Here is a 22,597-nt window from a genome sequence, read left to right as displayed (position 1 = left end):
ACAACATAAAAAATGACACCCTCTTTAAATTCAACTATGGGCCTTAGGTTTTACACACGGTACGGGCCACAGCCCACGGGCCTGACTATGGTCGTATATAATGGGCTTGGGGCTGGAAACACAAACTCTGACTATAAAGGGGATCAGAATTGAGAAAATGAGAAGAAATCTAAATCAGAGTCTGAAAACTTCATTGTCTGACGACATATCAAAACTAAAAAAATATCAAAAGATATAACAAAAACCATAAAATCTTAATTAATTAAATTGAACAATTCCATCATGAGTGCCGAACCCTTCAATAGGTACACTTTTTTATTATTATATTATCAGTTGATTGATTCATATATTTAATATGATGATTTCAGGTTGGTGAAGCTGGTGGCACGAGCTTTTTACGATGATATAACAATGAAAGGTGATACCCAACCTAAAACTGGTAGGAGTGATAATAGAGGAATGGCTGTTGTTATCCTCGACGCCCTCACCAGGTTATTTTTTTTTTATTAGTTATTATGACTAATTTTTCTTTTTAATTTAATGTTGTTGCGTTTCTGATATAGTTTTCTAAATATCAATTTACAATGCCTGTTTTGTTTAAGGAATTGCATAATTACTGGCAACAGTTGAAAATGATATCTCCAATTTACGTCTTAGTGCGCAAATACTATAGTGATTTTAGTAAGGCAACCCGTTTTTCTTTTTTAGGAACGGCAATCAGTGAGTGATATTTACAAGTATTGTGGGGTTTGTGAGGTTTAGGCATGACTGCATTCTTTGCGGTGTAAAGTTTTTAACGGGAAATTGAGTCATTTTGCATTTTTTCAAATCTCTTGGACAAGGAGGTTCGTGTGAAGATTTGTTTGTGGTGTTACTAAGGCTTTGTTATTCTGTTTGATAAGAGTTTAGAGCACCTGGGAATCTGGGATGTCCGTAAAAATAAGTTTCATTTTGAATGCTTCTCAGTTAGTATCAATAGTTTGAAAATTTCTTAGCTTCTCATTTTTTTTCTTCTTACAAATATATTTTCTTAATGGTTTACTTCGTCCAATTTCAGGCGTCAATGGGTCAGAGAGGAAGATTTGGCAAAGGATCTAAAGCTTCATGCAAAACAACTCCGTCGAACTTTACGATTTTTCGAAGAAGAGAAACTAGTTACTAGGGATCATAGGAAGGAGGTTAGTGTCTTAAAATCAAAAGTTATGGCTTTGGGATGGAATTGAATGAAATGAAGATGACTTTTCAGTTTAACCCAAAGCATTCGGGATAAGGCGATTATGTTGTTGAACATTATCATGCCTCTTGAAGTATTAACCTCCTAATCATTGCTGATAGTCCATTGATAAAGTTTTATCTAAGGTCTTTGTAATTTGTTAGTATTACTCCGAAGATTCATCCGAACACGAGAGTCCATTTTAAAATCTTCTTTGAGCATGTCTAAGAATTCACGACCTTAAACAGAACTAAAACGTTAAATACATATAATTTTAAGCCTTGTCACATGATCATATATCTGCGTAGGTGTGGGTTCGTGTCTCTTTGATAAGTATCATATTTATGTGTTTGTTAATTCCTTATCATGTGGGAAAGTGTCAGTGGCTGGTCGATTAGCATGATTTTACAATTTGTTGTAGTAAATGAATGATTAAGTTTCATTTACTCACTGTACAGTGATGATTTTTCCCTGCAGACAGCAAAGGGTGCAAAGATATTTAGTGCTGCAGTTGCTGCCACTGCTGATGGTCTAATGAAGGAAGGAGAAGATAAGTTGAAGCTGCATACCCACTCGTATTGTTGTTTGGACTATGCACAGGTTGCTCCTTTTAGATGTATGGTGGTTGTCTGTCTGTGGATTTGTTTGTTTATTAGTTTTTTTGTAACGCAATATTTTTAGTTTGATTGAAAATATTGTGCCCCCAATCCCTCATTTAGTTGATTTGCTATGAAATTTGATGACTACACTTTTTTGCTAGTCATGGAATATGGACAGTAAAAAATTGTTTGGTTCTATTTTTGTTGAATTTTAATTACTTTTGGAGTCATTTACAAACTTTTTTTTTGATTGGCAAGACTGATCATTTACAAACTTGAACTGTGCTTTCTTTTTTTCTACCCTCTGTCCACAAATTTCTATTGGTATACTATCCTGGATTTCTGATATATTTTTCCTTAATCTGTGTTCTGGGATAAAACGTGTTAGTAATTGCAACCATGTGATTTTAACTCCTTCAGTTTGTTAAAAATCATTGTTGTCAACTTGCTGCAACATGGAAAATTAAGGGCTACTATTGGAAATCAGAACTCTCCAAATAATGTCTTGTAAATCGTGTTATACTGCTAGAAATGACTGCAAATTCTGCTATTGTAGTGTTTTAAATATTCAGGTAGAGTGGGAGATTGAGGATATAAGTTGAAATGAAAAACGAAAGAGAGAATTTTTTTGGAAGCATAAGATCTTTGATTATTTTGGGAAGTGAGCTGCATTGTGATTATAAATTTTGTATGGAGAAGTCGGCCTAAACAAGATCATAGCCAACTGATTGTGTTTGTACTGATATCATCAACTGAGTTGTTCTCCATGGAGAGACAGGTCGTCTGGGTGTTTTGTGTTCCATTGAGATTCTCTGACGGGCACTAGTCAGTGTGCTCCACTGATTTTTACTGCATCATTTTCTTCTTCTGTTTCCTTGTACTTCTAGTGTAGGATATCTAATCCTACACAATTTCCTCTTTTTGTTTTCTGACTTTCTCCCTTGATCATCATAGATCTCTTCTTTTCCCGGTAGAGTATAAATAAATAACAATGATAAATCGTGTATAAGAGTAGTAGTGTGATGAATCATCCTTTATTCTAGTCGGTGAATTACTTGCAACTATGTAAAGACAGATATCTGATTCTATTCACAGTTGTAATTAGGCTTATTCAAATTGCAGATTTATGATGTTGTGAGATACAGAATGCACCGCATGAAGAAGAAGCTGAAAGATGAGCTTGAAAACAGGAACACCGTTCAGGAATATATTTGCCCTAATTGTAACAGAAGGTTTTGATAACATCGTTGATTTAATTGCTCATATAGTTATGTTGGATATAGTCCCTCTTGCTAGAGATTGACATCTTCATATGTTCAGGTATACAGCATTGGATGCACTAAGATTGATCTCACCAAATGATGAATATTTTCACTGTGAAAATTGCGACACGGTACTTGTTGCTGCGAGTGACAAGTTAGCTGCTGACGAAATTGGAGATGGAGATGACAATGCAAGAAGTAGGAGGCTTGAAAAGTTAAAGGATATACTTCAAAAGATGGATGTTCGTCCTAATAACTCTTTTATTTGTTCTTGTTCTTTTTGTAGTTATGAAATAATGAATGATTGGTGTGTATGTGTCTGTGTTACTGCAGTTGCATTCATTTTCAATTTTAAGGTGACAGGTTGGAAATTACTGCAGGTACAGCTGAAGCCTTTGATGGAACAGCTTGCTAGAATAAAGGATTTGCCTGCTCCCGAATTTGGAAGTCTCCAAGCATGGGAAGCTCGAGCTAGTGCTGCTGCCCGTGCAAATGGGGATTCTAGTACCAATGATCCATCAAAATCTTCTCTGGGACAAGGTTATGGTGGAACACCAATGCCATACCTTGGTGAGACGAAGGTATTACTATTATTATTTTGTTCAGCATGTCAGTTCCCGTATTTTCAATGTCTTCACCAAATACACCACCACTTGTTTGAGTGTCCGATGCTTTCCTTACATTGTTACAATATAGTTAGATCATCAGGAATCATCTCTCAAACTCATGCAATCGATTAATGGTCTTTGTCAAAGGTTCTCTGATCCCATCTCTGTGACGAGTATCACTAACCAAATCTGTAAGCTTGTTGCCATCTGCAAAAGATTTCCCCCCTTCCTAATTCATTGAAACAATATCGTAAATGATCTCTTCATTGTCTTTCTCTGTGGCTTGAAAAGAATTGCACTGAATTTTTTGTCCTACAGAACTCTTATACGTGTTTTCTATTCCTGTAATTTCTCCTTTGAGCGTTAGTTCATCTTTGGTTCTTAATCTAATCTTGCAGCCTAGCGTGAGATGGTTGGGCCTAAATAACCTTTTAGGCTTCTACATGCAGCTGTTTTTAGAAAATTAAGGTCTAGTACCTTCTTTGGATAAAAGTTTGCGTCTTGCTGTCTTCATTTTATAAACTCTTCGGAGCTTAGGTCTGCACAACTTTTCAAGTTTTTCGCACAAGATTTTGTGTGAATTATCCCACAATATGCTCTTGTATCACCTCAAAATCCTAATCTCACTGTTAGTAGCACACACCTCCCCCCACACACACACACACACACACAAATGTGTTGTCTTCATGGCCTTTGCAGTGGCCTTTTCTTGTCAAGTCTTTCAGATGGTTTTAAGCCCATACCACTTTGCTGCAATAGCCGATCCGGAAAAAAAATGAAGACATAAGCTATTCTTGACATTTTTTGCATTAGGTTATTTCACTCTTTCAAAAAAAGACGGGTCTGGAAGCAGTTTTTTATTTTTATTTTATTTTTCTTTTCTTTTATTGCATCAATAACTCATTTATCTAGATAAAATACCTTTTGATTTTTGAGTTGTTCCTGGGTGATTACGATAGTACTCGGGTTATGTAACTTATCCTTTCGTGTATTAGACATTGAAAAAATTCTTTGTTAGTTTGATTCAACAATTTGAAAGAGGCATTAGTGTTACTTAAATATATGCTGTTGACTCACACTGATAAATAATTGTTGATACTTTACAGGTTGAAGTTGCTCTATCTGGTGTAAAGGAAGAGGATGTCAAACCCGACACTGGAATTACTTCTAGGAAAGTGTTACCTCCTTGGATGATCAAGCAAGGCATGCTTCTTACCAATGAGCAACGTGGAGAGGTCAAGCAGGAGTCTAAAATGGATAGCAGTTCAGGACCTATTGATAGATCTGATGACAAAAAGCCAAATAATCACGAGAAAGACGACAAAAATAGTATACAGGCTAGTGCACATAAATGGATTTGTCCCTGTATTACTTTTACGTTCAGGTTCGTTTTCCTTTATTGTGTTTTTTGGTGGCTATATCTCAATTTTTTGGTCCTTGCTGACTTTTTGTAGGATGAGTATGTTAAAGCTTATTATGCAGCCCTACTCAAAAGGCAAGAAGAAGAAGAAGAAGAAGCTTCCAGGAGACAGGAGTTCTCTAGCCCAAGCATTGTTTCAAATAATGCCTCTGAGGCTCCTTTGGATCGGCAAGTTGGCATGAAATCAAAACGTGGTGATGAGGAGAGTGACGATGATGTTGAATGGGAAGAAGCATCCACTGCAGGTACACCTTTGTCAAACCATATCTGCATTTTTAATCTTTCCTTCACTAAGATAGTGTGATCTTATGGACAGTTTTTCAAGCTAGTAGATTGTAAATATAGTATTTTGGTCTTCAAGAACATATGGTAAAAAGTTGCCTCTTTTTCTGCAAGAAAATTAATGGTGCCCCAAACTAATTGTTTGTTTTACACTTCTGGACTCATTGAATTTGCAGATTGCGGTTTATATTTGTTCTACTTGCTGATGTGTGAGATATGTTCCAACCATGGCCCAAAATATCGCCGAGATATCCGATATCTCGCCGATATATCTCGGTAAATTGGTACACCGATATCGATATTTCCGATATATATCCACCGAATATTAAACCCTTTTTTTCCGAGATATATCGGAATTTCCGATATGAAAGTTTATATCGCCGAGATAATCGATATTTCCGAGATAATCGATATATATCAGTTGACTTTTTGACCAATTGTTAATAATTTAATATTAAAATTTCCGAAATATCCGAAATATCCGAGATATATCGGCGAGATATCCGAGATATATCGGTGAGATATCCGATATTTTAGAAATTTTGGACTGGTCACCAAAAAAACCGAGATATCCGATATATCCGATATATCTCGGTTTTTGGGTACACCGATATATTAACCGATATTGAAATTTTGGGCCTTGGTTCCAACTAATGTGCTCATTAAAATCAAAGTTTTTTGTTTGTTATAGTCTTGTTGGTGGAAACATTCCAAAGAAAGCTGTTCTTTAGTCTTTACCTTCAATGGAAACCCTCCCCAAGTCGTTTGAGCTATAGAAATTTATAGTACTGATATTTTGTCTGATTCTAGTGTATGTTTAATTTAAATAATACTTGGTGAAGTTTTGAAGCTTAGTATAGATAAGCCTTTGCCTAAAAAGGGCATCCCTCAAGGAATCAAGGTAAATGCAAAGGCATTCCCCCAAGACATCAGGGTGATGACCCTCATCTAAATGCAAGTGTATGGGGGATCCTCCACCGCCTTTGAAATAATAGACGTTGGTTGGTCAGGCATCAACATATCAAAATTCTGTTCTCAACATTTGAAATAATAGACGTTGAGGTTCTGCTAAACTAGAAGGGAAGTTGGTTTCATTTTTGTTGAGTTGTGATTCGTAACTTGACTGCAGGTGGTACAAGTGGTACTCCTATACTGGATGATTTGAATGTTGAAGCCAATGAAGATGCTGAAGATGAAATAGATTGGGAGGAAGGTTGAGATAGCTGGAACTACGACAGATCCCAGAATGCAGTTTCTTGGAAGAGCATCATCAACTCAATTCCGCTAGGGGTGCATCATATGAACATTTTAAGCCTTTTAAAAGGTTTGGAATTTGTTATGATAATTCGAAATTCTCATTAAACCTTAAACAGAGAATACAATATGTGGGTACTGGAAGATTGTTTATACAGCACAGCAGCAGCCTTTAGCCTAGCTCCTTTTATCTGTATGTTGGCGACAACGTTAGCTTCCCTACTAATGCATTTTCTATCTGTTCATATTGGCATTTCAATTTTACTCCGAGCAGTGATCTTTTGAGTTGCATCACAAATAGTAATCCCATTTTTATCCTTAGCAGTAGCACCTGTTTTTTCTATCACCGTAAAATTTGACATCAATATTAATTTTAACCCAACCAAGGGGAGGAGGTAAACGAAAATTGACACCAGTAGCAGGACTCCTTGAGCACTTGCAAGTTTTTTCGGAAGAGTTGAAAAAAATTTTATCTGAAATTACACTAGGATTGGTGCAGATCCCAGATACAGTAACTGGCAGTGGACATACCTCTGCAAAACAAATTCTCTCTATTCTCTAGTGACGTCTGTCTGTCACGGAAGCACTTGGAGGGAAGTAAACTTTGCTGCCGATCAGTGTGCTAAGAGAGGAGCAACGTGAAGGAGTGAATCAATAGTGGTCGGCGCAGGGTGGAAAACCCTCATTCACATATTTCCGGATTTTGCTATCAATACAACCAATTATCCTTAGCAAAAAAAAAAACCAAAATTCTATAGCAACTGAATGTTTTGAACCGAATTTGTGAACACACTGACGTGGCACTCATCAGGCAGGAGGTGCGTGTGTATTGGTCAAAGAAGTACTGAAAATCAAGGTCTCTCTGCTTGCCACGTCAGTGTGTTCACAAATTCGGTTCAAAAGTGTGAGTTGCTGTAGAAACACTCAAAAAAAAAACTTGACAAAACGGTTAAGATACTACCATGATTTCCATTGCCTAGTACAGTTTGGTGAGATACTAACATGATTTCCGTTGCCTGGTACAGTTAGGTGAAGAAGGCCGTTGCCCACCAAATTACTTTGTTATCTTATTTTATTGAACGCCTTGATATCCCAATGTCGTCCCATTTTCTCCTTTTGACTGTTACCAACTTGACAACTGTCTCACTCTCAAATCAGTGTCTATCCCGCTTGAAGGTGTAAATGAAGGTGAGGTTCCACTTCTACTGTGGCACTCACTCTTCATGTGTATAACATGATTGCCCATATTATAATATGGAGCAGCTGCATGCAACTGACTCACGAGCTATGAACAAGAAAATTTTTATCTTCAAAGTTGAAGAAAAGAGTGAGCGTGAATTGATTAGGAAGAGAGCATTCGTACTTACGAAGTTATCACTTATCAGTAATTTTTTTTTTGAAATTGTTATGGGTTAAGGCAGACTCCACCTGTTTTATTAAAAGTTGACAAGCCTCCCTAAGAGAGTTAGACCATATTAAAAGAAGGTACACAAAGACTTACAAGATCGATCTACAAACATCAAGCCTGATATACATGAGACTACTCACTACACATACCACAAAAGGTCCTTATTAAAGTAGTGCTAGGAATGCTCTCTCATCTCCTAATTTCTGGCCATAAATTGCTTCACTATCTCAGGATGATCCTTTCAAAGATGAGATTGCGTTTTCTCGTAGTCACAAAAGAAACACCCACAAACACAACACAGGAAAGTGAGTCTTAGAGTATCTTCACAAAACTCTTTGGTGTAGTCCTTAAGATTATCTTCATCCTTTTGTTTTTAATTTGTGACTTCGTCTTCTTCATCATAGCAAGAGTAGGTTCTACTTCACCTGAAGAACACGTTTGAACTTTACCTTCTTCCACTTTGTTCCTACCAACCTTTTGTTTCTGCTGCTTTTTGGATGTGGTCACCACTAGTGGAGGAGCCATGAGAGGGTCATCTACAAACAACTCATTTTCAGAACCTAAGAGGTCATCATCCAAGTCCTCTTCCTCAGCAATCAAGCCTTGATACATATTAAGGCGTCTATTGTATGGTAATTACTCACCCTACTGGTTGGGTTATACAAGTAGTTGTGTGATTGTCGGCCACATTCAGCTAGTCCCCTTGATCTTCCTCATTCGATTGAGTTGCTTGTACCTCAGAGTGAGCGTGCATACCACCATTCCAGGCGATACCAAATGAATATTACTATGACCAGTTGGCACATTCACATTTTGCATTATCCTAGGTGCAGAAGCAACCCTTATCTCGGTTAAAGATGTAACCGCTATAGATCATTTTGTTTCATTTCCTCTATTTTATTGTCTTTGCAATTGAGGTGCTGATCCTCTTATAGGAGTTGTACTCACATTTCTCATATGATTAGTGTTTGGAGAGCAAAATGAGGGGTAGCCGCAGCAGGTTCCTCCATACTTGTAACACCATTACCTCTTTCTTGAACTGCTAATGCTGCTTTATTTACTTGAGTAGGGCTCACATAGGTTGGAACTTGGAATACTAGCTTGTCCCTGTTGGTTTCTTGCTGTCCAAACTTTGTTAACTCTTGAAGTGCACTTGGCAGTGGCATGACCAAATTTGTTACAATTTTCACATGAAGAAGGTTTCTATGTATATTCCACACCCACCACCACCTCTCTCCCACCAACTTTCAGTTTCACAATTTCTGGGTACTTAAAAGTCACCGGGATTTCTACACACACTAGCATAAGAGAGCCTCTTTCTTCGTGCAGTTGCGTCATCCATAAACATGGAGACCCCAACTAAATTAGCCACAAAGGAGATGTCATCAAGTGTCCACAGTTGTTTTGGAACTTCATTCAAATTTACCCATACAGGAACAATATCAACTTAATTTGTTCCTTTGAGATTCAATCACAACACTCCAAGGCTTTAAAACAAATATCTTACTTGCAATAAAAATTGGGCCTGCTTCCAACACAATTCATTAGCAATTAACCTCCTCTCAGCAGTTATTTTTAAAGAAGAATTTTTTTTATAACTGTCAGCACATTTTGATAAAGAATGAATTGGTAGTTCGCTTGTTCTTCAATCTTTAAACAACTTTATTGTTTCCATATTAAATAAAATTCGTTATTACAATTATAATCCTCTGTATGGAAGAGTAATATATCTAAGAGTTTAAATACTTACATGCATGTTTTATACTTCTATATGAAATTCCAAATTATTATATTTATTTAACACAATTTAGTTCAAACAATTTGTCTCCTTTAAATTGAAAATAACAACTCAAACATTGATATTACAATTACATTAAGTATTATTTGTGTCTTTTATTGTTTTCACTTGTTTTCACTCAAAGCATTGTTATAAAATAATTACAACTTTTAGTAATTATATGTTTTTTTTTACAAGTTTGTATTATTTTATTTGATCTTACTAATTTCACAATTCGTACTTTATACTCAATCAAAAAAAATTGTCTACCCAATAAAGAATATCTCTTCCCAATTCTCTCTCACACTGACACACACAGGAATGCTCAAGATATTTTGAGGCCCTAAGGCGATAGTGGAAGATCGACTTTTGAATATTGATCAAAGTATCTATTGTAATTTCATTGAGTTAAATTAAGATTTGAGACTAACCACTTAGTTTTATTATAAAATATAGTAATTGAGGGAAAATTTATAAATCAAGAAAACATAGTCCCAAAAGGGGTGGGGGACTATATTCACTAGAGTTCATTTGAAACATGTATGTATTTTTTTTTTTTTTTTTTTAATGTTAGATATATGCCACTCTAGATATATATACGTATATAAGCACTATAAATAAAAAAGTTGTTGAGTGTTTCTTGAAGTTACAACCGGACCATCCTCCATAAAGTATTGCTTTGCGTTTTAGGGTTAACTAGTATTACATCCCCACTAGATGGGAAATTAGGATCTCCCCCCTCAAGTACAAAAATAAAATAAAATAAACAAAAATAAATAAAATTAGGTTGACTGTGTGTTTTTTACCAACATATCATCGGGTAAGTGGGGGTGTAATACTAGTTAACCTTATGTTTTCATATGAAGAGTGAGTGCCACTAGAAAAGTGGAACCTCACCTTCATTGGCGAGGGAATCCAATGACTTTTGTTTATAAATGAGCCCCCTGTGTATTGCATAGCTTCCGTCGAGTTGTTAATAACACTATGACAGTATAACCAAACCAATGAACTTGCTTTGATGTATCTGCTCCAAGACCTTGATTATCATACTCTCTGTACAGAAGGGTGTTGAGGTAAATGCTTTCATTGTTCCATTTAGACCAACCACTTGAGTCGATAAGATCCATTATGTTAGACTGCATTATAATGATTGTCGAGAAGCTCTTCCACAGTCTACCTAGCTAAATAGGTTTTCACTTCAGACTTGACATGAGTGAGTTCATCTGAAGCGGCAACGATGTTGCAATCTAGCGTGTAGAATTGTTCTCGTCTTGGTCTCGTTCTGAGTGTATTCAAAGCAACATTGCTACTTCAAGTGACTCACTCCCAGTCAAATAAAGGTGATGTGAAGAATTATTTAAGTAGGTATAGGAAAAACTTTTATACCACTATTATAACATGGTCATACATGGGGTAACAAAATATGTTAGGTTATAGCTAATTAATGTCTATAAGCAAACATATGATTATAAATTGATACGAATAAAAACATTTTATCTAGAAGATGTTTAGATGTTCACGTAAAAAAACATAACAATAATGTTTACTAATTACTAGTAAATTAAAGCTCTTACTTTTATAACATTAGAGAGATATAACTTTTCAAAATCATAACAAAACAATAAAATTTTACTTACAAGAAAATTAAAGCTTAGGAGCATTTTTCTTATAGCTAATATATCTAGGGGAGAAATATTGGTTTCGCTTGGGGTACTTGCCATTTACCACTTGCCAGCAAAGTTAAAAATATCAATTTGAAATCTCGGCAGATTACAAACGAATACAAATTAAACTCTGATAAAACTTGGCCAAAACAGTAAGAAACATACGTGGCGACGCGCCGCTCCTGATGTCAATTTGAAATCTGGAACTTGTACAAGCTGCTCCTGATGTGTATAGCATGTCTCTGTATGCTGTAGTTTGGAGCAGCTCTAACTGCCTCGATTATACTGCGATGATCACCCGAGCCATCCAATGCCACTACCACCTCATTTGGTTCATGGAGACCTGAAATTGCTGTGGCCAAGAGCAGTGGAAAAAAGAACATGAGAAATCTTTTGATCATGTTGAAGGTGAGAATGAGCTAGAATGACTGAAAAAATGTGTAAATCTTGATGAAGAATGCATCTCTGCTATATATAGTTTACCTATAACGTGAATTATAATATAATTTTTTTGTAGATGTGTTCAACTAACCATGAAAATCACCTCTATAAAATTTCAATTCATTTGATAATGTTTAATTATGTCAAAAGATGATTGCAAAATAAAAAAATTTGAGCCGTTTAAAAAAATTTAAAGTTGACAACGATTTTTAACTAGGCTAGAGATTTCCAAATGTGATGAATTTTTGTGGATATGTTATCTATGGTTAGTAGATCATATCCACAAATTATTAGCAATTAACTCATCTTGTAGGGGGGTGTGGTATAAACCATGGTATAAAAAGTATGGTAAACGAAACCTGCTCGATATGGAGCAAGTTCTGTTTACCACACTTTTTATACCATAGTTTATACCATTCCCCACAACTTTACCTACAACGTGAATTATAATATAGTTTTTTGTAGATGTGTTCAAATAACTATGAAAATCACCTCTATAAAATTTCAACTCATTTGATAATGTTTAACTATGTCAAAAGATGATTGCAAAATAAAAAATTTTGAGCCATTAAAAAAAATTCAAAGTTGACAACGATTTTTAACTAGGCTAGAGATTTCCAAATGAGATGAATTTTTGTGGAGATGTTATCTATAGTTAGTAGATCATATCCACAAATTATTAGCAATTAACTCATTTTGTAGGGGGGTGTGATATAAACCATAGTATAAAAAGTATGGTAAACGAAACTTGTTCAATATGGAGCAAGTTCTGTTTACCACACTTTTTATACTATAGTTTATACCATGCCCCACAACTTTACCTATAATGTGAATTATAATATAGTTTTTTGTAGATGTGTTCAACTAACCATGAAAATCAAATCTATAAAATTTCAACTCATTTGATAATGTTTAACTATGTCAAAAAATGATTGCAAAATCAAAAAATTTGAGCCATTAAAAAAAATTCAAAGTTGACAACGATTTTTAACTAGGCTAGAGATTTTCAAATGAATTTTTGTGGAGATGTTATATATGGTTAGAAGATCATATCCATAAATTATTAGCAATTAACTCATCTCGTAGTGGGGTGTGGTATAAAAAGTATGGTAAATGAAACCTGCTCGATATGGAGCAAGTTCTGTTTACCACAATTTTTATACCATGCTCCACGTACAATTTTACCTACAATGTGAATTATAATATAGTTTTTTGTAGATGTGTTCAACTAACTATGAAAATCACCTCTATAAAATTTCAACTCATTTGATAATATTTAACTATGTCAAAAGACGATTGCAAAATCAAAAATTTTGAGCCATTAAAAAAAATCAAAGTTGACAACGATTTTTAACTAGGTTAGAGATTTCCAAATGAGATGAATTTTTGTGGAGATGTTATCTATAGTTAGTAGATTATATCCACAAATTATTAGTAATTAACTCATCTTGTAGAGGGGTATGGTATAAACCATGATATAAAAAGTATGATAAACGAAACCTGCTCGATATATATATATATACAGCCCTGCTCTTAAACGGATTAGTCCGTTTACTGACATGTGTGTTGAACAACTTATATAGTGTCGTGAACAGCTTTTTTAATTTACGCTTATTAATTTTTTAATTTATACTTATATATAACATTATATAAGTTGTGCAAGACACTATATAAGCTGCACAAGACAAAATATAACATGTCCGTAAATGGACGTCTGTTTAAGAGCTGGGCTATATATATATAAGTAATAAATTAAAGTTAGTCAAATTGTTTTATCTTGATTAAGAAACTAACATAGTTTTTTTTATTGTGACTTGAATACTTTTGCTTCTGCTAAACAATTCAAAAAAAAGGTAAGGTTCATATCTATCAGTCTCATTAACTTCTTACTTACTCTAGTTCTGTATTTGGTTAGGATGTTCTCTAATGGAAGGTAGACTAAGGTCTTTTAGTACTCCAGCCCTAACAAATGGACTAATACAAGGAGTTTTTGAGTTGCATACCACATGGTAGTGTTGCCATCAATTTAATTAGCTCCTTACTAAATTGGTCATGAAAATGAAAGACTCCGCTTTAGAACGAAAGACAACAAACAACTATCACTTGATCTTAAAATGGAGCTTCTTGGAAGTTGTTAGCCATCAAATGGCCTTTTTTATTACGTTGTGCCCACCAAAGGAACATGGATGTTTGATACCAGTGACCATTTGATATGATCATACGATATAATTTATTGTTTCTGTAAGATGCAAGAAGAGAATAGATCAAGATCACTAAGCTTTTCTTATTCCATTAATGGTGGTTTACATTATTCACTCATTCTCTCTTTGTTTACATGCGAAAAAATAGAAAAAGTAAAGTGTGTGAAAATGAATCCGGTCTTCCTCTTTTTTTGTCTCCACTCCTTTTATAGTTGCTCCACATGTGTCCATCCAATAGCTTTTTGACATGTGTCTCTCATTGTCTCTTTCCTTTGTACCTAAAATTTATCATGAATATATCGGCTCTCATGCCGATATTGTATTAGAACTTTATTGAAATAATGGATTATATCGGTATGTACAATATTTGGGCACCACATCGTTCCCTCTCGAAATTTTCAAATTTTATAAGTGAAAATTTAAAGATTTCGAAAAGCAAATAGAAAATAAACTTGATTTTATTTTTTATTTTTAAAGAATTGAAGATTGGGTCGGTTAAGAAGATTTCTTGATTTGGTGAAGACTATAATTGTTTTTAGAGCACAAAGTGGATATCGGATTTCACTTGACGTCAAACCAAGAAATAGTTTAATGAGATCCGATATAAAGTTTGAGTTGAAAGAAAAAGTGGGTTTTTTGTTTCTGCGTGCCATATCTGTTTTTGGGAAAAAGGAAGCAAAGATGAAGTTTAGAGATTAATAACTGATATTGGGGAGCGAGATTTCGAATGAAGGAAATTCGATGCCGAGATTACACAATCAAAAGAATTACATAGCCGATATAATACTTTAATCACTTGAGGCTCGATACTGATACTGACATATCCATGCCGATACTGGGTATCGAAATTAATCACTTGGGGGCGAGATGCCGTGTTTCTTGATTTGGACCCCTGATATTCAGAAGAATAAGTTGAGGGCCGATATCGAAAAATCATTTTATTTGGAGCCAGATATAATATCATTTAATTGCTTGGAACCAATATAAACCACACTTGGGGCGGCATATATTAATCACTTGAGGACAAAAAACTTTTATTGCTGATGTAGGACTATTCACCTTGGGGCCAATATTTCCGGATATTTCATTGATGATTTAAGGAATGCCGATATGAAATTATTGCTTGTGGGAAAGCCCACCTCGGAAGCTATTTGACCATGAGTTCACAGCGTTTGATCAGAAGGAAAGATCCCGTCTTTAAAGCTATGGTCTACGACTCCGCTGCTTGCTTAGGAGAGTCCCTTTGTTATTTGATTTCTACCGTTAAGAGAAGGATCACAAGCCATAGTTCCAAGCTATACAGCATATTCATCTGCATTTGAAAGGGACAAGATCTGCTTATTTAAGCTATTCTCTCTCCTGCGGATTTTCCTCCAACATAATCAATGGCATCAGCTCAACTCTATCCCTTTCCGGCTTAGCCTACCTTATCTTCGGGGGCGACTGTTTAATGACAATATGGATCGATCAATTTTCTTTTATCCAAAATTTCATTTATCAAATTCTATTTCGAATTCAAAAATTATAATTGTCAAAATCCATTTTTGGATTCATAATTTTCTTTTATCCAAAATTTTATTTATCAAATCCTATTTGAAATTCAAAAACTTTAATTGTCAAAATCCTATTTTTGGATTAAAAATTTTTGATTGTCAAAATCCTATTTTGGATTAAAAATTTCTTATATCAAAATTCTACTTCAAATTCCAAATTTTCAATTTCAATTCAAATCCTGGTATCTGTAGAATTTTATCGATATTCATGTCAATATTAAAAAATCCTTGTATTAGTAGCCCATTGTCTCGATATAAGGTCAATATAAAAAAATCATGATGTCTGTAGAATTATATCGATACCAGGCCAATATCTAAATATAAAATTGCCATTTCGGATTTCAAAAAATTGCCATATCAGATTTCGAAAAATTGCCATCTCGGATTTTGAAAAATTATTTACAAAAATGCCATCTCGAATTTTGAAAAATTACTTATAAAATAATCCATCTCGAATTTCAAAAATTCACTTACAAAAATTCCCATCTCGGATGAACAGTATTGGGGTGTACAGTGTTGATGCGAGCAGTGTCTATAAACAGTATCCGATGAACAGAAAAAAAAAAAAAAAAAAAATCAAGTTTATTTTCTATTTGCTTCTCGAAAATCTTCAAATTTTCACTTATAAATTTTGAAAATTTCGAGAGGGGGCGATGTGGTGCCCAAATATCATACATACCGATATAACCCATTATTTTAATAAAGTTCTAATACAATATCAGCATGAGGGCCGATATATTCATGATAAATTTCAGGTACAAAGGAAAGAGACAAGGAAGAATTCCCCACAGACGACGCCAATGTAAGATGCAAAAAGAGAATAGATCAAGATCACTAAGCTTTTCTTATTCCATTAATGGTGGTTAATTTACACTGTTCACTCATTCTATCTTTGTTTACATGCGAGAAAATAGAAAAAGTAAAATGTGTGAAAATGAATCCGGTCTTCCTCTATTTTGTCTCCACTCCTTTTATAGTTGCTCCACACGTGTCCATCAAATAGCTTTTTGACATGTGTCCCTCGTTTTTTTTCCTTTGTATATGAAATTTATTATGAATATATCAGCTCTCATGCCGATATTGTATTAGAACTTTATTGAAATAATGGGTTATATTGGTATGTACGATATTTGGGCACCACAATTTCTAATCCATTTCTACTTCCTACAGGTTTAATAGCAAATAGGAAATCAGCTTGATCATTTAGATAAGTCAATTGTGTGTCCAACTTATTGACCAATTTTATCAGTTGACTCTTCTGATTGCCTAAAAAAATCATATGAATGCCAAGTATAATATAATCACAAAAAGAAGACTATTCATCTTGTTTTGTTAATCACAAAATGCCAACCTAGTAATCCCAAGAGTCAATTGTGTGTCGAACTTTGGAAAGACTATGTTTCTTGTTTTGTTAAATATTCTTCAGCGGACAACATGTTTACATAGATCATGTATCAGTTGTTTAGGTTTTTGTATGGGGAACAAATATTTGAACACAAACCTTTTTTTTTAAAGAAGAGATAAACTTATAGGGTCTATCTTATATGGAGCGAGGAAGCAAGAGGCTGGTTGCCTGGTTGGAGACAGTGGTCATCAAGGCTTGTAGATTTCTGCTTTGCAAGCGAAATGTAGTGAGGATGGATATAGGTAACTATGTGTATTACTGATCGAACATACGCCCTCATAATCGAATGTCAGTACCAGAAATTATTCAGGGTGAGCTTCCAGATCACTCAATTGTGCATTCCCCACAACTTTTTATTTGGATCTCTTAACCGTCTTTCAATTTTTGCAATGGTCAAAACAAAGTGTACTTAGGAATTCAAAACCTCCAAGAGACATAATTTTCAAGGCCTCCAAGAGATAGTGGAAGGGGAGAAATATTGGTTTCGCTTGGGGGAGTTGAAGAAACTTGGCCACAAAACAAAGAATAATTGACCGCCCAAATTCGAATGTTATAAGAAAACTTTGGGGACAAGTAACAGAGAGAGAAAAGACAGAATGGTAAATATTTGCAAAACGTAAGACGGTTTTGGTCATTCCGCTAATAAAATAACTCTGCTTCTCACCCAAAGGAAAATCAATCATCTCAGTTAGGGTTAGGGTTTGGAATAATACATCTCCTCAAATTCGACTATATTCAAACATGAAATCATGTTAATTTTGCCACACCCATCTTTAATTACAGTTTTTTTAATATTGAATTTGATGATTCTAACAATTGGAAAATTGGGATGCCTTTATATTAGATGAATTTGATTACTATGACTTTTGACAGTAAAGGAAAAATGCAAAAAAAAAAATGTCAATAAGAGAAATTAAACATGTTATATTGTATGGTAATTTCTTGCATTATCTAGTAGAGGGATTGCATAAAAATAGGGTATGTTCATTCTCTACTTTTATCCATAACACTCCATTCAAAACAGTAATTTTCTCCTGTTCAGTAAATATCTATTTATTGTCTATGTCTGTATGGTGTTTTTTAAGGGTTGGTTTTCTGAACTAAAAGCTGTTTTCTGCTTTGTTTTGCCATTTTAAAGTTAAGTATAAAGCTTTGTAGTGTAGCTGTGCAGGTTTGTGTTTGGATGTAAATAAGCTGATCGTCTTTCAGCTGCTAGCTGCTCATGGACTATTGCAAATAAGTTTCCATGTCGTCAGTGATTTGCTCCATGAGGTTTGGAGACTTGAAGAGCTCTAGCAGTGAAGCATTTTAACTGAGTGAAGTTTTCCAGGTGGGCTGACTAACTTAATTCAGTCTGTGTGTTGGGAGTAACTTACGCAGACAATGCAGATGTCATCAATGTGGTATTTACCAGAAGACAACTTGATATATGTAGAGCAGAGAGGCCCAAGTTGAAAAACTATCAGATCAAGTGGGCATGGAACTGGTTTTAATTAGTTAGAAATGATTATTTGCAATGAAAGACCATTTATATAAAATCAGTTGAAATGGACACAGATGGGAAGGAGATGCGGATGGATGGAACCCCTAATCTGAAAAATTGACAGTCGTTGATTGAAGTCTTAATTCTTAAATGATCCTTCGAGCAAAATAATACTTGCTTCTATTAAGGGTTGTGGCAAGGAATTAAATCACATCGGGAATGTTTTTGGCACCAACTTCAGAAAATCTTTTAAATATCTACACGGTAGAAAGTTCAAGTTCGAGTTCATGTGCTTGTGCATATATATGGCTTCACTTTTTTTTTTTGTATAATGAGAAGTATGACATGCCTTATAATTGCAAAACCAGCTCCTTCTGGTCTTTAGTATAAGTCATGCAATCCTATCGACACGAACTTGTTTCACATCTATATAAACTAATTGTTTCTAATCTTCATCAAACTTGTGTTTATACTCAATATGTAGAAATTTCCTTGGCATATTGGCTCAGTTCCCATTGCTACCAACGCTAGTGATACGGGTCAGAACCTAGATAAGAATAAGTATGCCTTCAAACACCATATTCAAGGTAAAGGGCCAACATATCACACAAACACGGATGCACTCAGCTGTAATAAACTATGAAAATACAGGGAAAGGAATTCTGGTGGTGCACGGAAAAGTTTTACAAAACACACATACAAATGTTCCCTTCTTCCACCCTCCATATACACTCAGAAAGCAGGGTCCAAGAATCTTTTAAAATGCTAACCACACTCCTTTTTTAGTGTGCAACCTTTAGAAAGAAGGAAAACTTGAGCTGACACAAAAAAACCAACACACTCAAAACCTATCAGCTACATATGACATCACAGTGTAACACCTGTTTAAGGACTGGACAGATATGTATTCAAAAACCTAACGAATTCTTGCAGCCACTGATATTCTCTTTGCTCCACTAGTTGAAACAGACGGTTGTGACCATGATGATGGGCTGATCCCTGCCGTTAGTAAGTTGGATGCTGCAATTGCCTTTATCTTCCTCCTCTTAGACTCAAGCTCTAATCGTTTCTTTGCAGCTGTTGAGGAAGTTGACTGGTTCTTGAATACTGGAGCAGCAGTTATTGCTGCTCGCTTTTCCCTCTTGTTCTTCTCAAACCCAGAACAGAATTTCACCTGTTTTGCGGTAGCAGCATCTTCTTCAGATTTAGGAAGTAGCCGTATTCCAAGGCCCATCCTCCTAGAAACAGCTTCTTCTTCTGCAACTCTTTTCTTTTGATTCCTCAATCGAGCCCGGAGAGCCTTGTTAAGGGTGTAGTCATCTGAGTGCCTGACATCAGAGACCCGCTGGAGACGAACAAGTAGGGGCTCAGCTTCTTTTTTCTTCTGCAAATCCTCTTCCTGATGTTCAAGACGGTAGAATGGATCTGCTAGCTTGCCTCTTTCTTCATCAGCAGGAAGTTCAAATGTTTCTGCATCCTCAACGTCAAACTCTTCCGTCTTACGCTGGGCCCCACTCATTATCACATATTCACAGTTTTTAGGATCGGTCTGGATAACAATCTCATGTTTGCAGCATGCAGACTTCATGCTAAAGCTCCATATCTTCGTAGAATAATAATTTCCCACTTGCTTTTTCTCTGCATTAAACCTTACCCCCTTTGCAATCATAGAATTGCACCCACCACACCATATGTTGAATGGCATTTCGAACCTTATAATTAAAATGCCTTGGTCTAGCTTTCTTGCTCTCTCCCTCAATGCATGTTGGCCATGGAACTTGTTCAAAGAACCTTGATTTGGGGTCCATTCTGGTGGGTAGTAAAAGTTGTCTGCTCTCGCAGCTGCAAGCGAAGACTGCAAGATCCAAAAATAAAAAACAAGTTCAGTATCTATGCCGCATGGAATACAAGTAAAGGTTAGCCCGATAAAAAAACAGGACAAAAGCAGGTGCTGACTAGCAAAGTCGGCAAAACCTTTGGGTGATGATACCAAAGGTCTGGGGCTCGAACCCCGCCACGAAAAACCAATCAGAGATAATCAGGTCTTTGTTTCAATAACTAGTTCATTTAAAAAGAAGCATTAAGGTGCAGAATCCATGAGGATAGCATACTTCCTACGTTTCGATAAACAACTACTTTTCATCTGTTTAGCTACTCAAGCTATCGTTGCATATCATTATTCCCCTTTGTATAAATCAAATTCCACAAATCAAACAAAACCAAAATTTCAGACAATCCTATATCAAATTCATATATATAATATAAAAACATCCCAATTTTCCAATTGACGGAATCATTGATTCGAAAAGAAACAAACTTTAATTAAAGATGGGTGTGGAAAACTTACCATGATTTCGTGTTTGAAGAAAGACGAATTTTCACTATTTTGTATCTGCCTTTCCTATGCTGCATCCACCACTTGGACTTGTTGTGTTTTTCTTTGATCCCTTTTCTACCGGTTGCTTTCCTCTTCTACTTGTGTTATTGTGTATGAATCAAATCAACCTCTACAATCTACATATGTAACGAGGCGAAATTTGTCTGTTGGAGGCCCAACCAAGCCTTTTTAGGAAGTCCATATCTGTTTTCCTTAATCAGCAAACGTGTTGAAACGAAACCACTTCCACTATTCTTAGTCAACTAGAATTGATGCCATTCGATTGTTATTATGGGTAAATTTATTGAATGCAAAATGTAGAAGGTGACGGAAATTCGTTACCAGTCAGTACAACGTAGGTGTTCCAGCCATTTTGCTATTATAAATACTTTACATTGCATATATTTTCCTGGTTGAATCACTGTATGGTTCTTAGATGGTTAGTTAATAATTAATACCATTTACTTGCTTCAATTAAACCTGATAAGTCTAAAATTCAACTTCCAATTTGGTGCATAACCACAATATGATAGGCTAAAGAACATAACGCGATAAAGAGAACCTAAAAAAGAAATGAGAGATGGAACTAACACTTTCCATTAACAAAAATATCATGATCACCACTTATTGTCATATTTGATCATCTATAAATTTATTGATTTGCCAAAGGGATAATAAATTAAAATTAAAATTAAAATTTCTAGAAGAATAGGTGACGACCTTCCAAATAAATACGTAATAATAGTATACCATTAGCTTAATAGGTTCAAATGGTGGTCTTCTACCTGATTCCCACTCCATAATTGGCAAACTTTGGTAGTGTTCAAAACCAATCTAAGAATCTTAGATGCACTCTTGCAATACATAGAAATGATCCAAAGTCTAATTTGGAGCAATAAGAAATTTAAAAATAACAAATAACTATTAGCAATTTGGCTGCGTAATTATCACCAAACTACAATCATCTAAGCTAAAAAGGGTTATTCAATTATTGGGAGCCATGCAGACCATACTAATTAAGCTCACATACTTTAAGGGAGAGGGGATCCATAGACCAATGACTGAACATTATGTATGTTGTTGGTTGCACATGTATCCCAAAATATTAGAAATATATATTGATTATATAATGCAAGCTAGAAAACAACTTTTTTTTGGTGAAAGCTAGAAGCAACTTTGAAATGTAAACGTTTATTTCCTCTAATATTACACAACCACTATTTGTAATGAAAACGTATGGTACTGAAGACACACTTCATAGATTCTTTAAAATAAATAAAAATAAATAAAAATCTATTTTAGCAAATAGTAGGAAATAAAAGTAGGAGCTTAATTAAATGTTTTTGGAGCAGGTATATATGATTAAATAAATACCCAATTTTGTTATAATTAAAAAATAATCGAAAATGTGTAGATGCAAAGCTAATGGGGGAGTATCCACCAAAAGGGGTGGGTTGTTAATCAAGGTCTTTGTAGATTGATAATTGTGTTGTGCTAGCTGTGTGCCTGTGTCAACTATTAGCGTACACAAATAGACTAACCGAATAGATTATTATCTGGTGCATTGTTTATACTTTGTACACATTAACACACGAATAAAGACTTCTCAGATAACTCCCTAAGTATGCAAGAATCGCCTGAGAATTATTA

General features: G+C 35.0%; 2 protein-coding genes across 4 annotated transcripts; one reads left to right on the top strand and one right to left on the bottom strand.

Annotated features, from left to right (window-relative positions):
* Nucleotides 1-127: 127 nt before the first annotated feature.
* LOC147517655 (uncharacterized) lies at nucleotides 128-6,883 on the top strand. 3 transcript variants are annotated; one of them, XM_086589800.1, is made up of 10 exons: nucleotides 128-305; nucleotides 369-491; nucleotides 1,058-1,178; nucleotides 1,691-1,813; nucleotides 2,935-3,044; nucleotides 3,133-3,316; nucleotides 3,455-3,655; nucleotides 4,789-5,019; nucleotides 5,137-5,347; nucleotides 6,514-6,883. In XM_086589800.1, the coding sequence occupies exons 1-10, from the start codon at nucleotides 283-285 to the stop codon at nucleotides 6,600-6,602; spliced, it is 1,416 nt and encodes a 471-aa protein (XP_086445926.1). In that variant the 5' UTR covers nucleotides 128-282; the 3' UTR covers nucleotides 6,603-6,883. The 3 variants fall into 3 exon arrangements, 1 of the variants encoding a protein (XP_086445926.1); XR_015211524.1 differs by having other exon boundaries at nucleotides 130-305; nucleotides 4,789-5,047; XR_015211523.1 differs by having other exon boundaries at nucleotides 130-305; nucleotides 4,789-5,066; nucleotides 5,153-5,347.
* A 12,290-nt stretch (nucleotides 6,884-19,173) lies between these two features.
* Nucleotides 19,174-21,169, bottom strand: LOC147517654 (uncharacterized). Its single transcript, XM_086589799.1, has 2 exons — nucleotides 20,918-21,169; nucleotides 19,174-20,425 (listed from the first exon to the last, which is right to left on the bottom strand). The coding sequence occupies exons 1-2, from the start codon at nucleotides 20,918-20,920 to the stop codon at nucleotides 19,487-19,489; spliced, it is 942 nt and encodes a 313-aa protein (XP_086445925.1). The 5' UTR covers nucleotides 20,921-21,169; the 3' UTR covers nucleotides 19,174-19,486.
* Nucleotides 21,170-22,597: the final 1,428 nt, after the last annotated feature.

The sequence above is a fragment of the Coptis chinensis genome, chromosome 2, assembly GCF_015680905.1.
Source record: "Coptis chinensis isolate HL-2020 chromosome 2, ASM1568090v1, whole genome shotgun sequence".
NCBI lineage: Eukaryota > Viridiplantae > Streptophyta > Magnoliopsida > Ranunculales > Ranunculaceae > Coptis > Coptis chinensis.
This window is presented reverse-complemented; position numbering and strand designations above follow the sequence as displayed.

Coding starts and splice junctions, on each gene's coding strand:
- LOC147517655 (XM_086589800.1), top strand. CDS start 283: ATGAGTGCCGAACCCTTCAATAG. Junction 1,814..2,934: donor GTTGTTTGGACTATGCACAG/GTTGCTCCTTTT, acceptor TTCAAATTGCAG/ATTTATGATGTTGTGAGATA. Junction 3,656..4,788: donor CATACCTTGGTGAGACGAAG/GTATTACTATTA, acceptor GATACTTTACAG/GTTGAAGTTGCTCTATCTGG.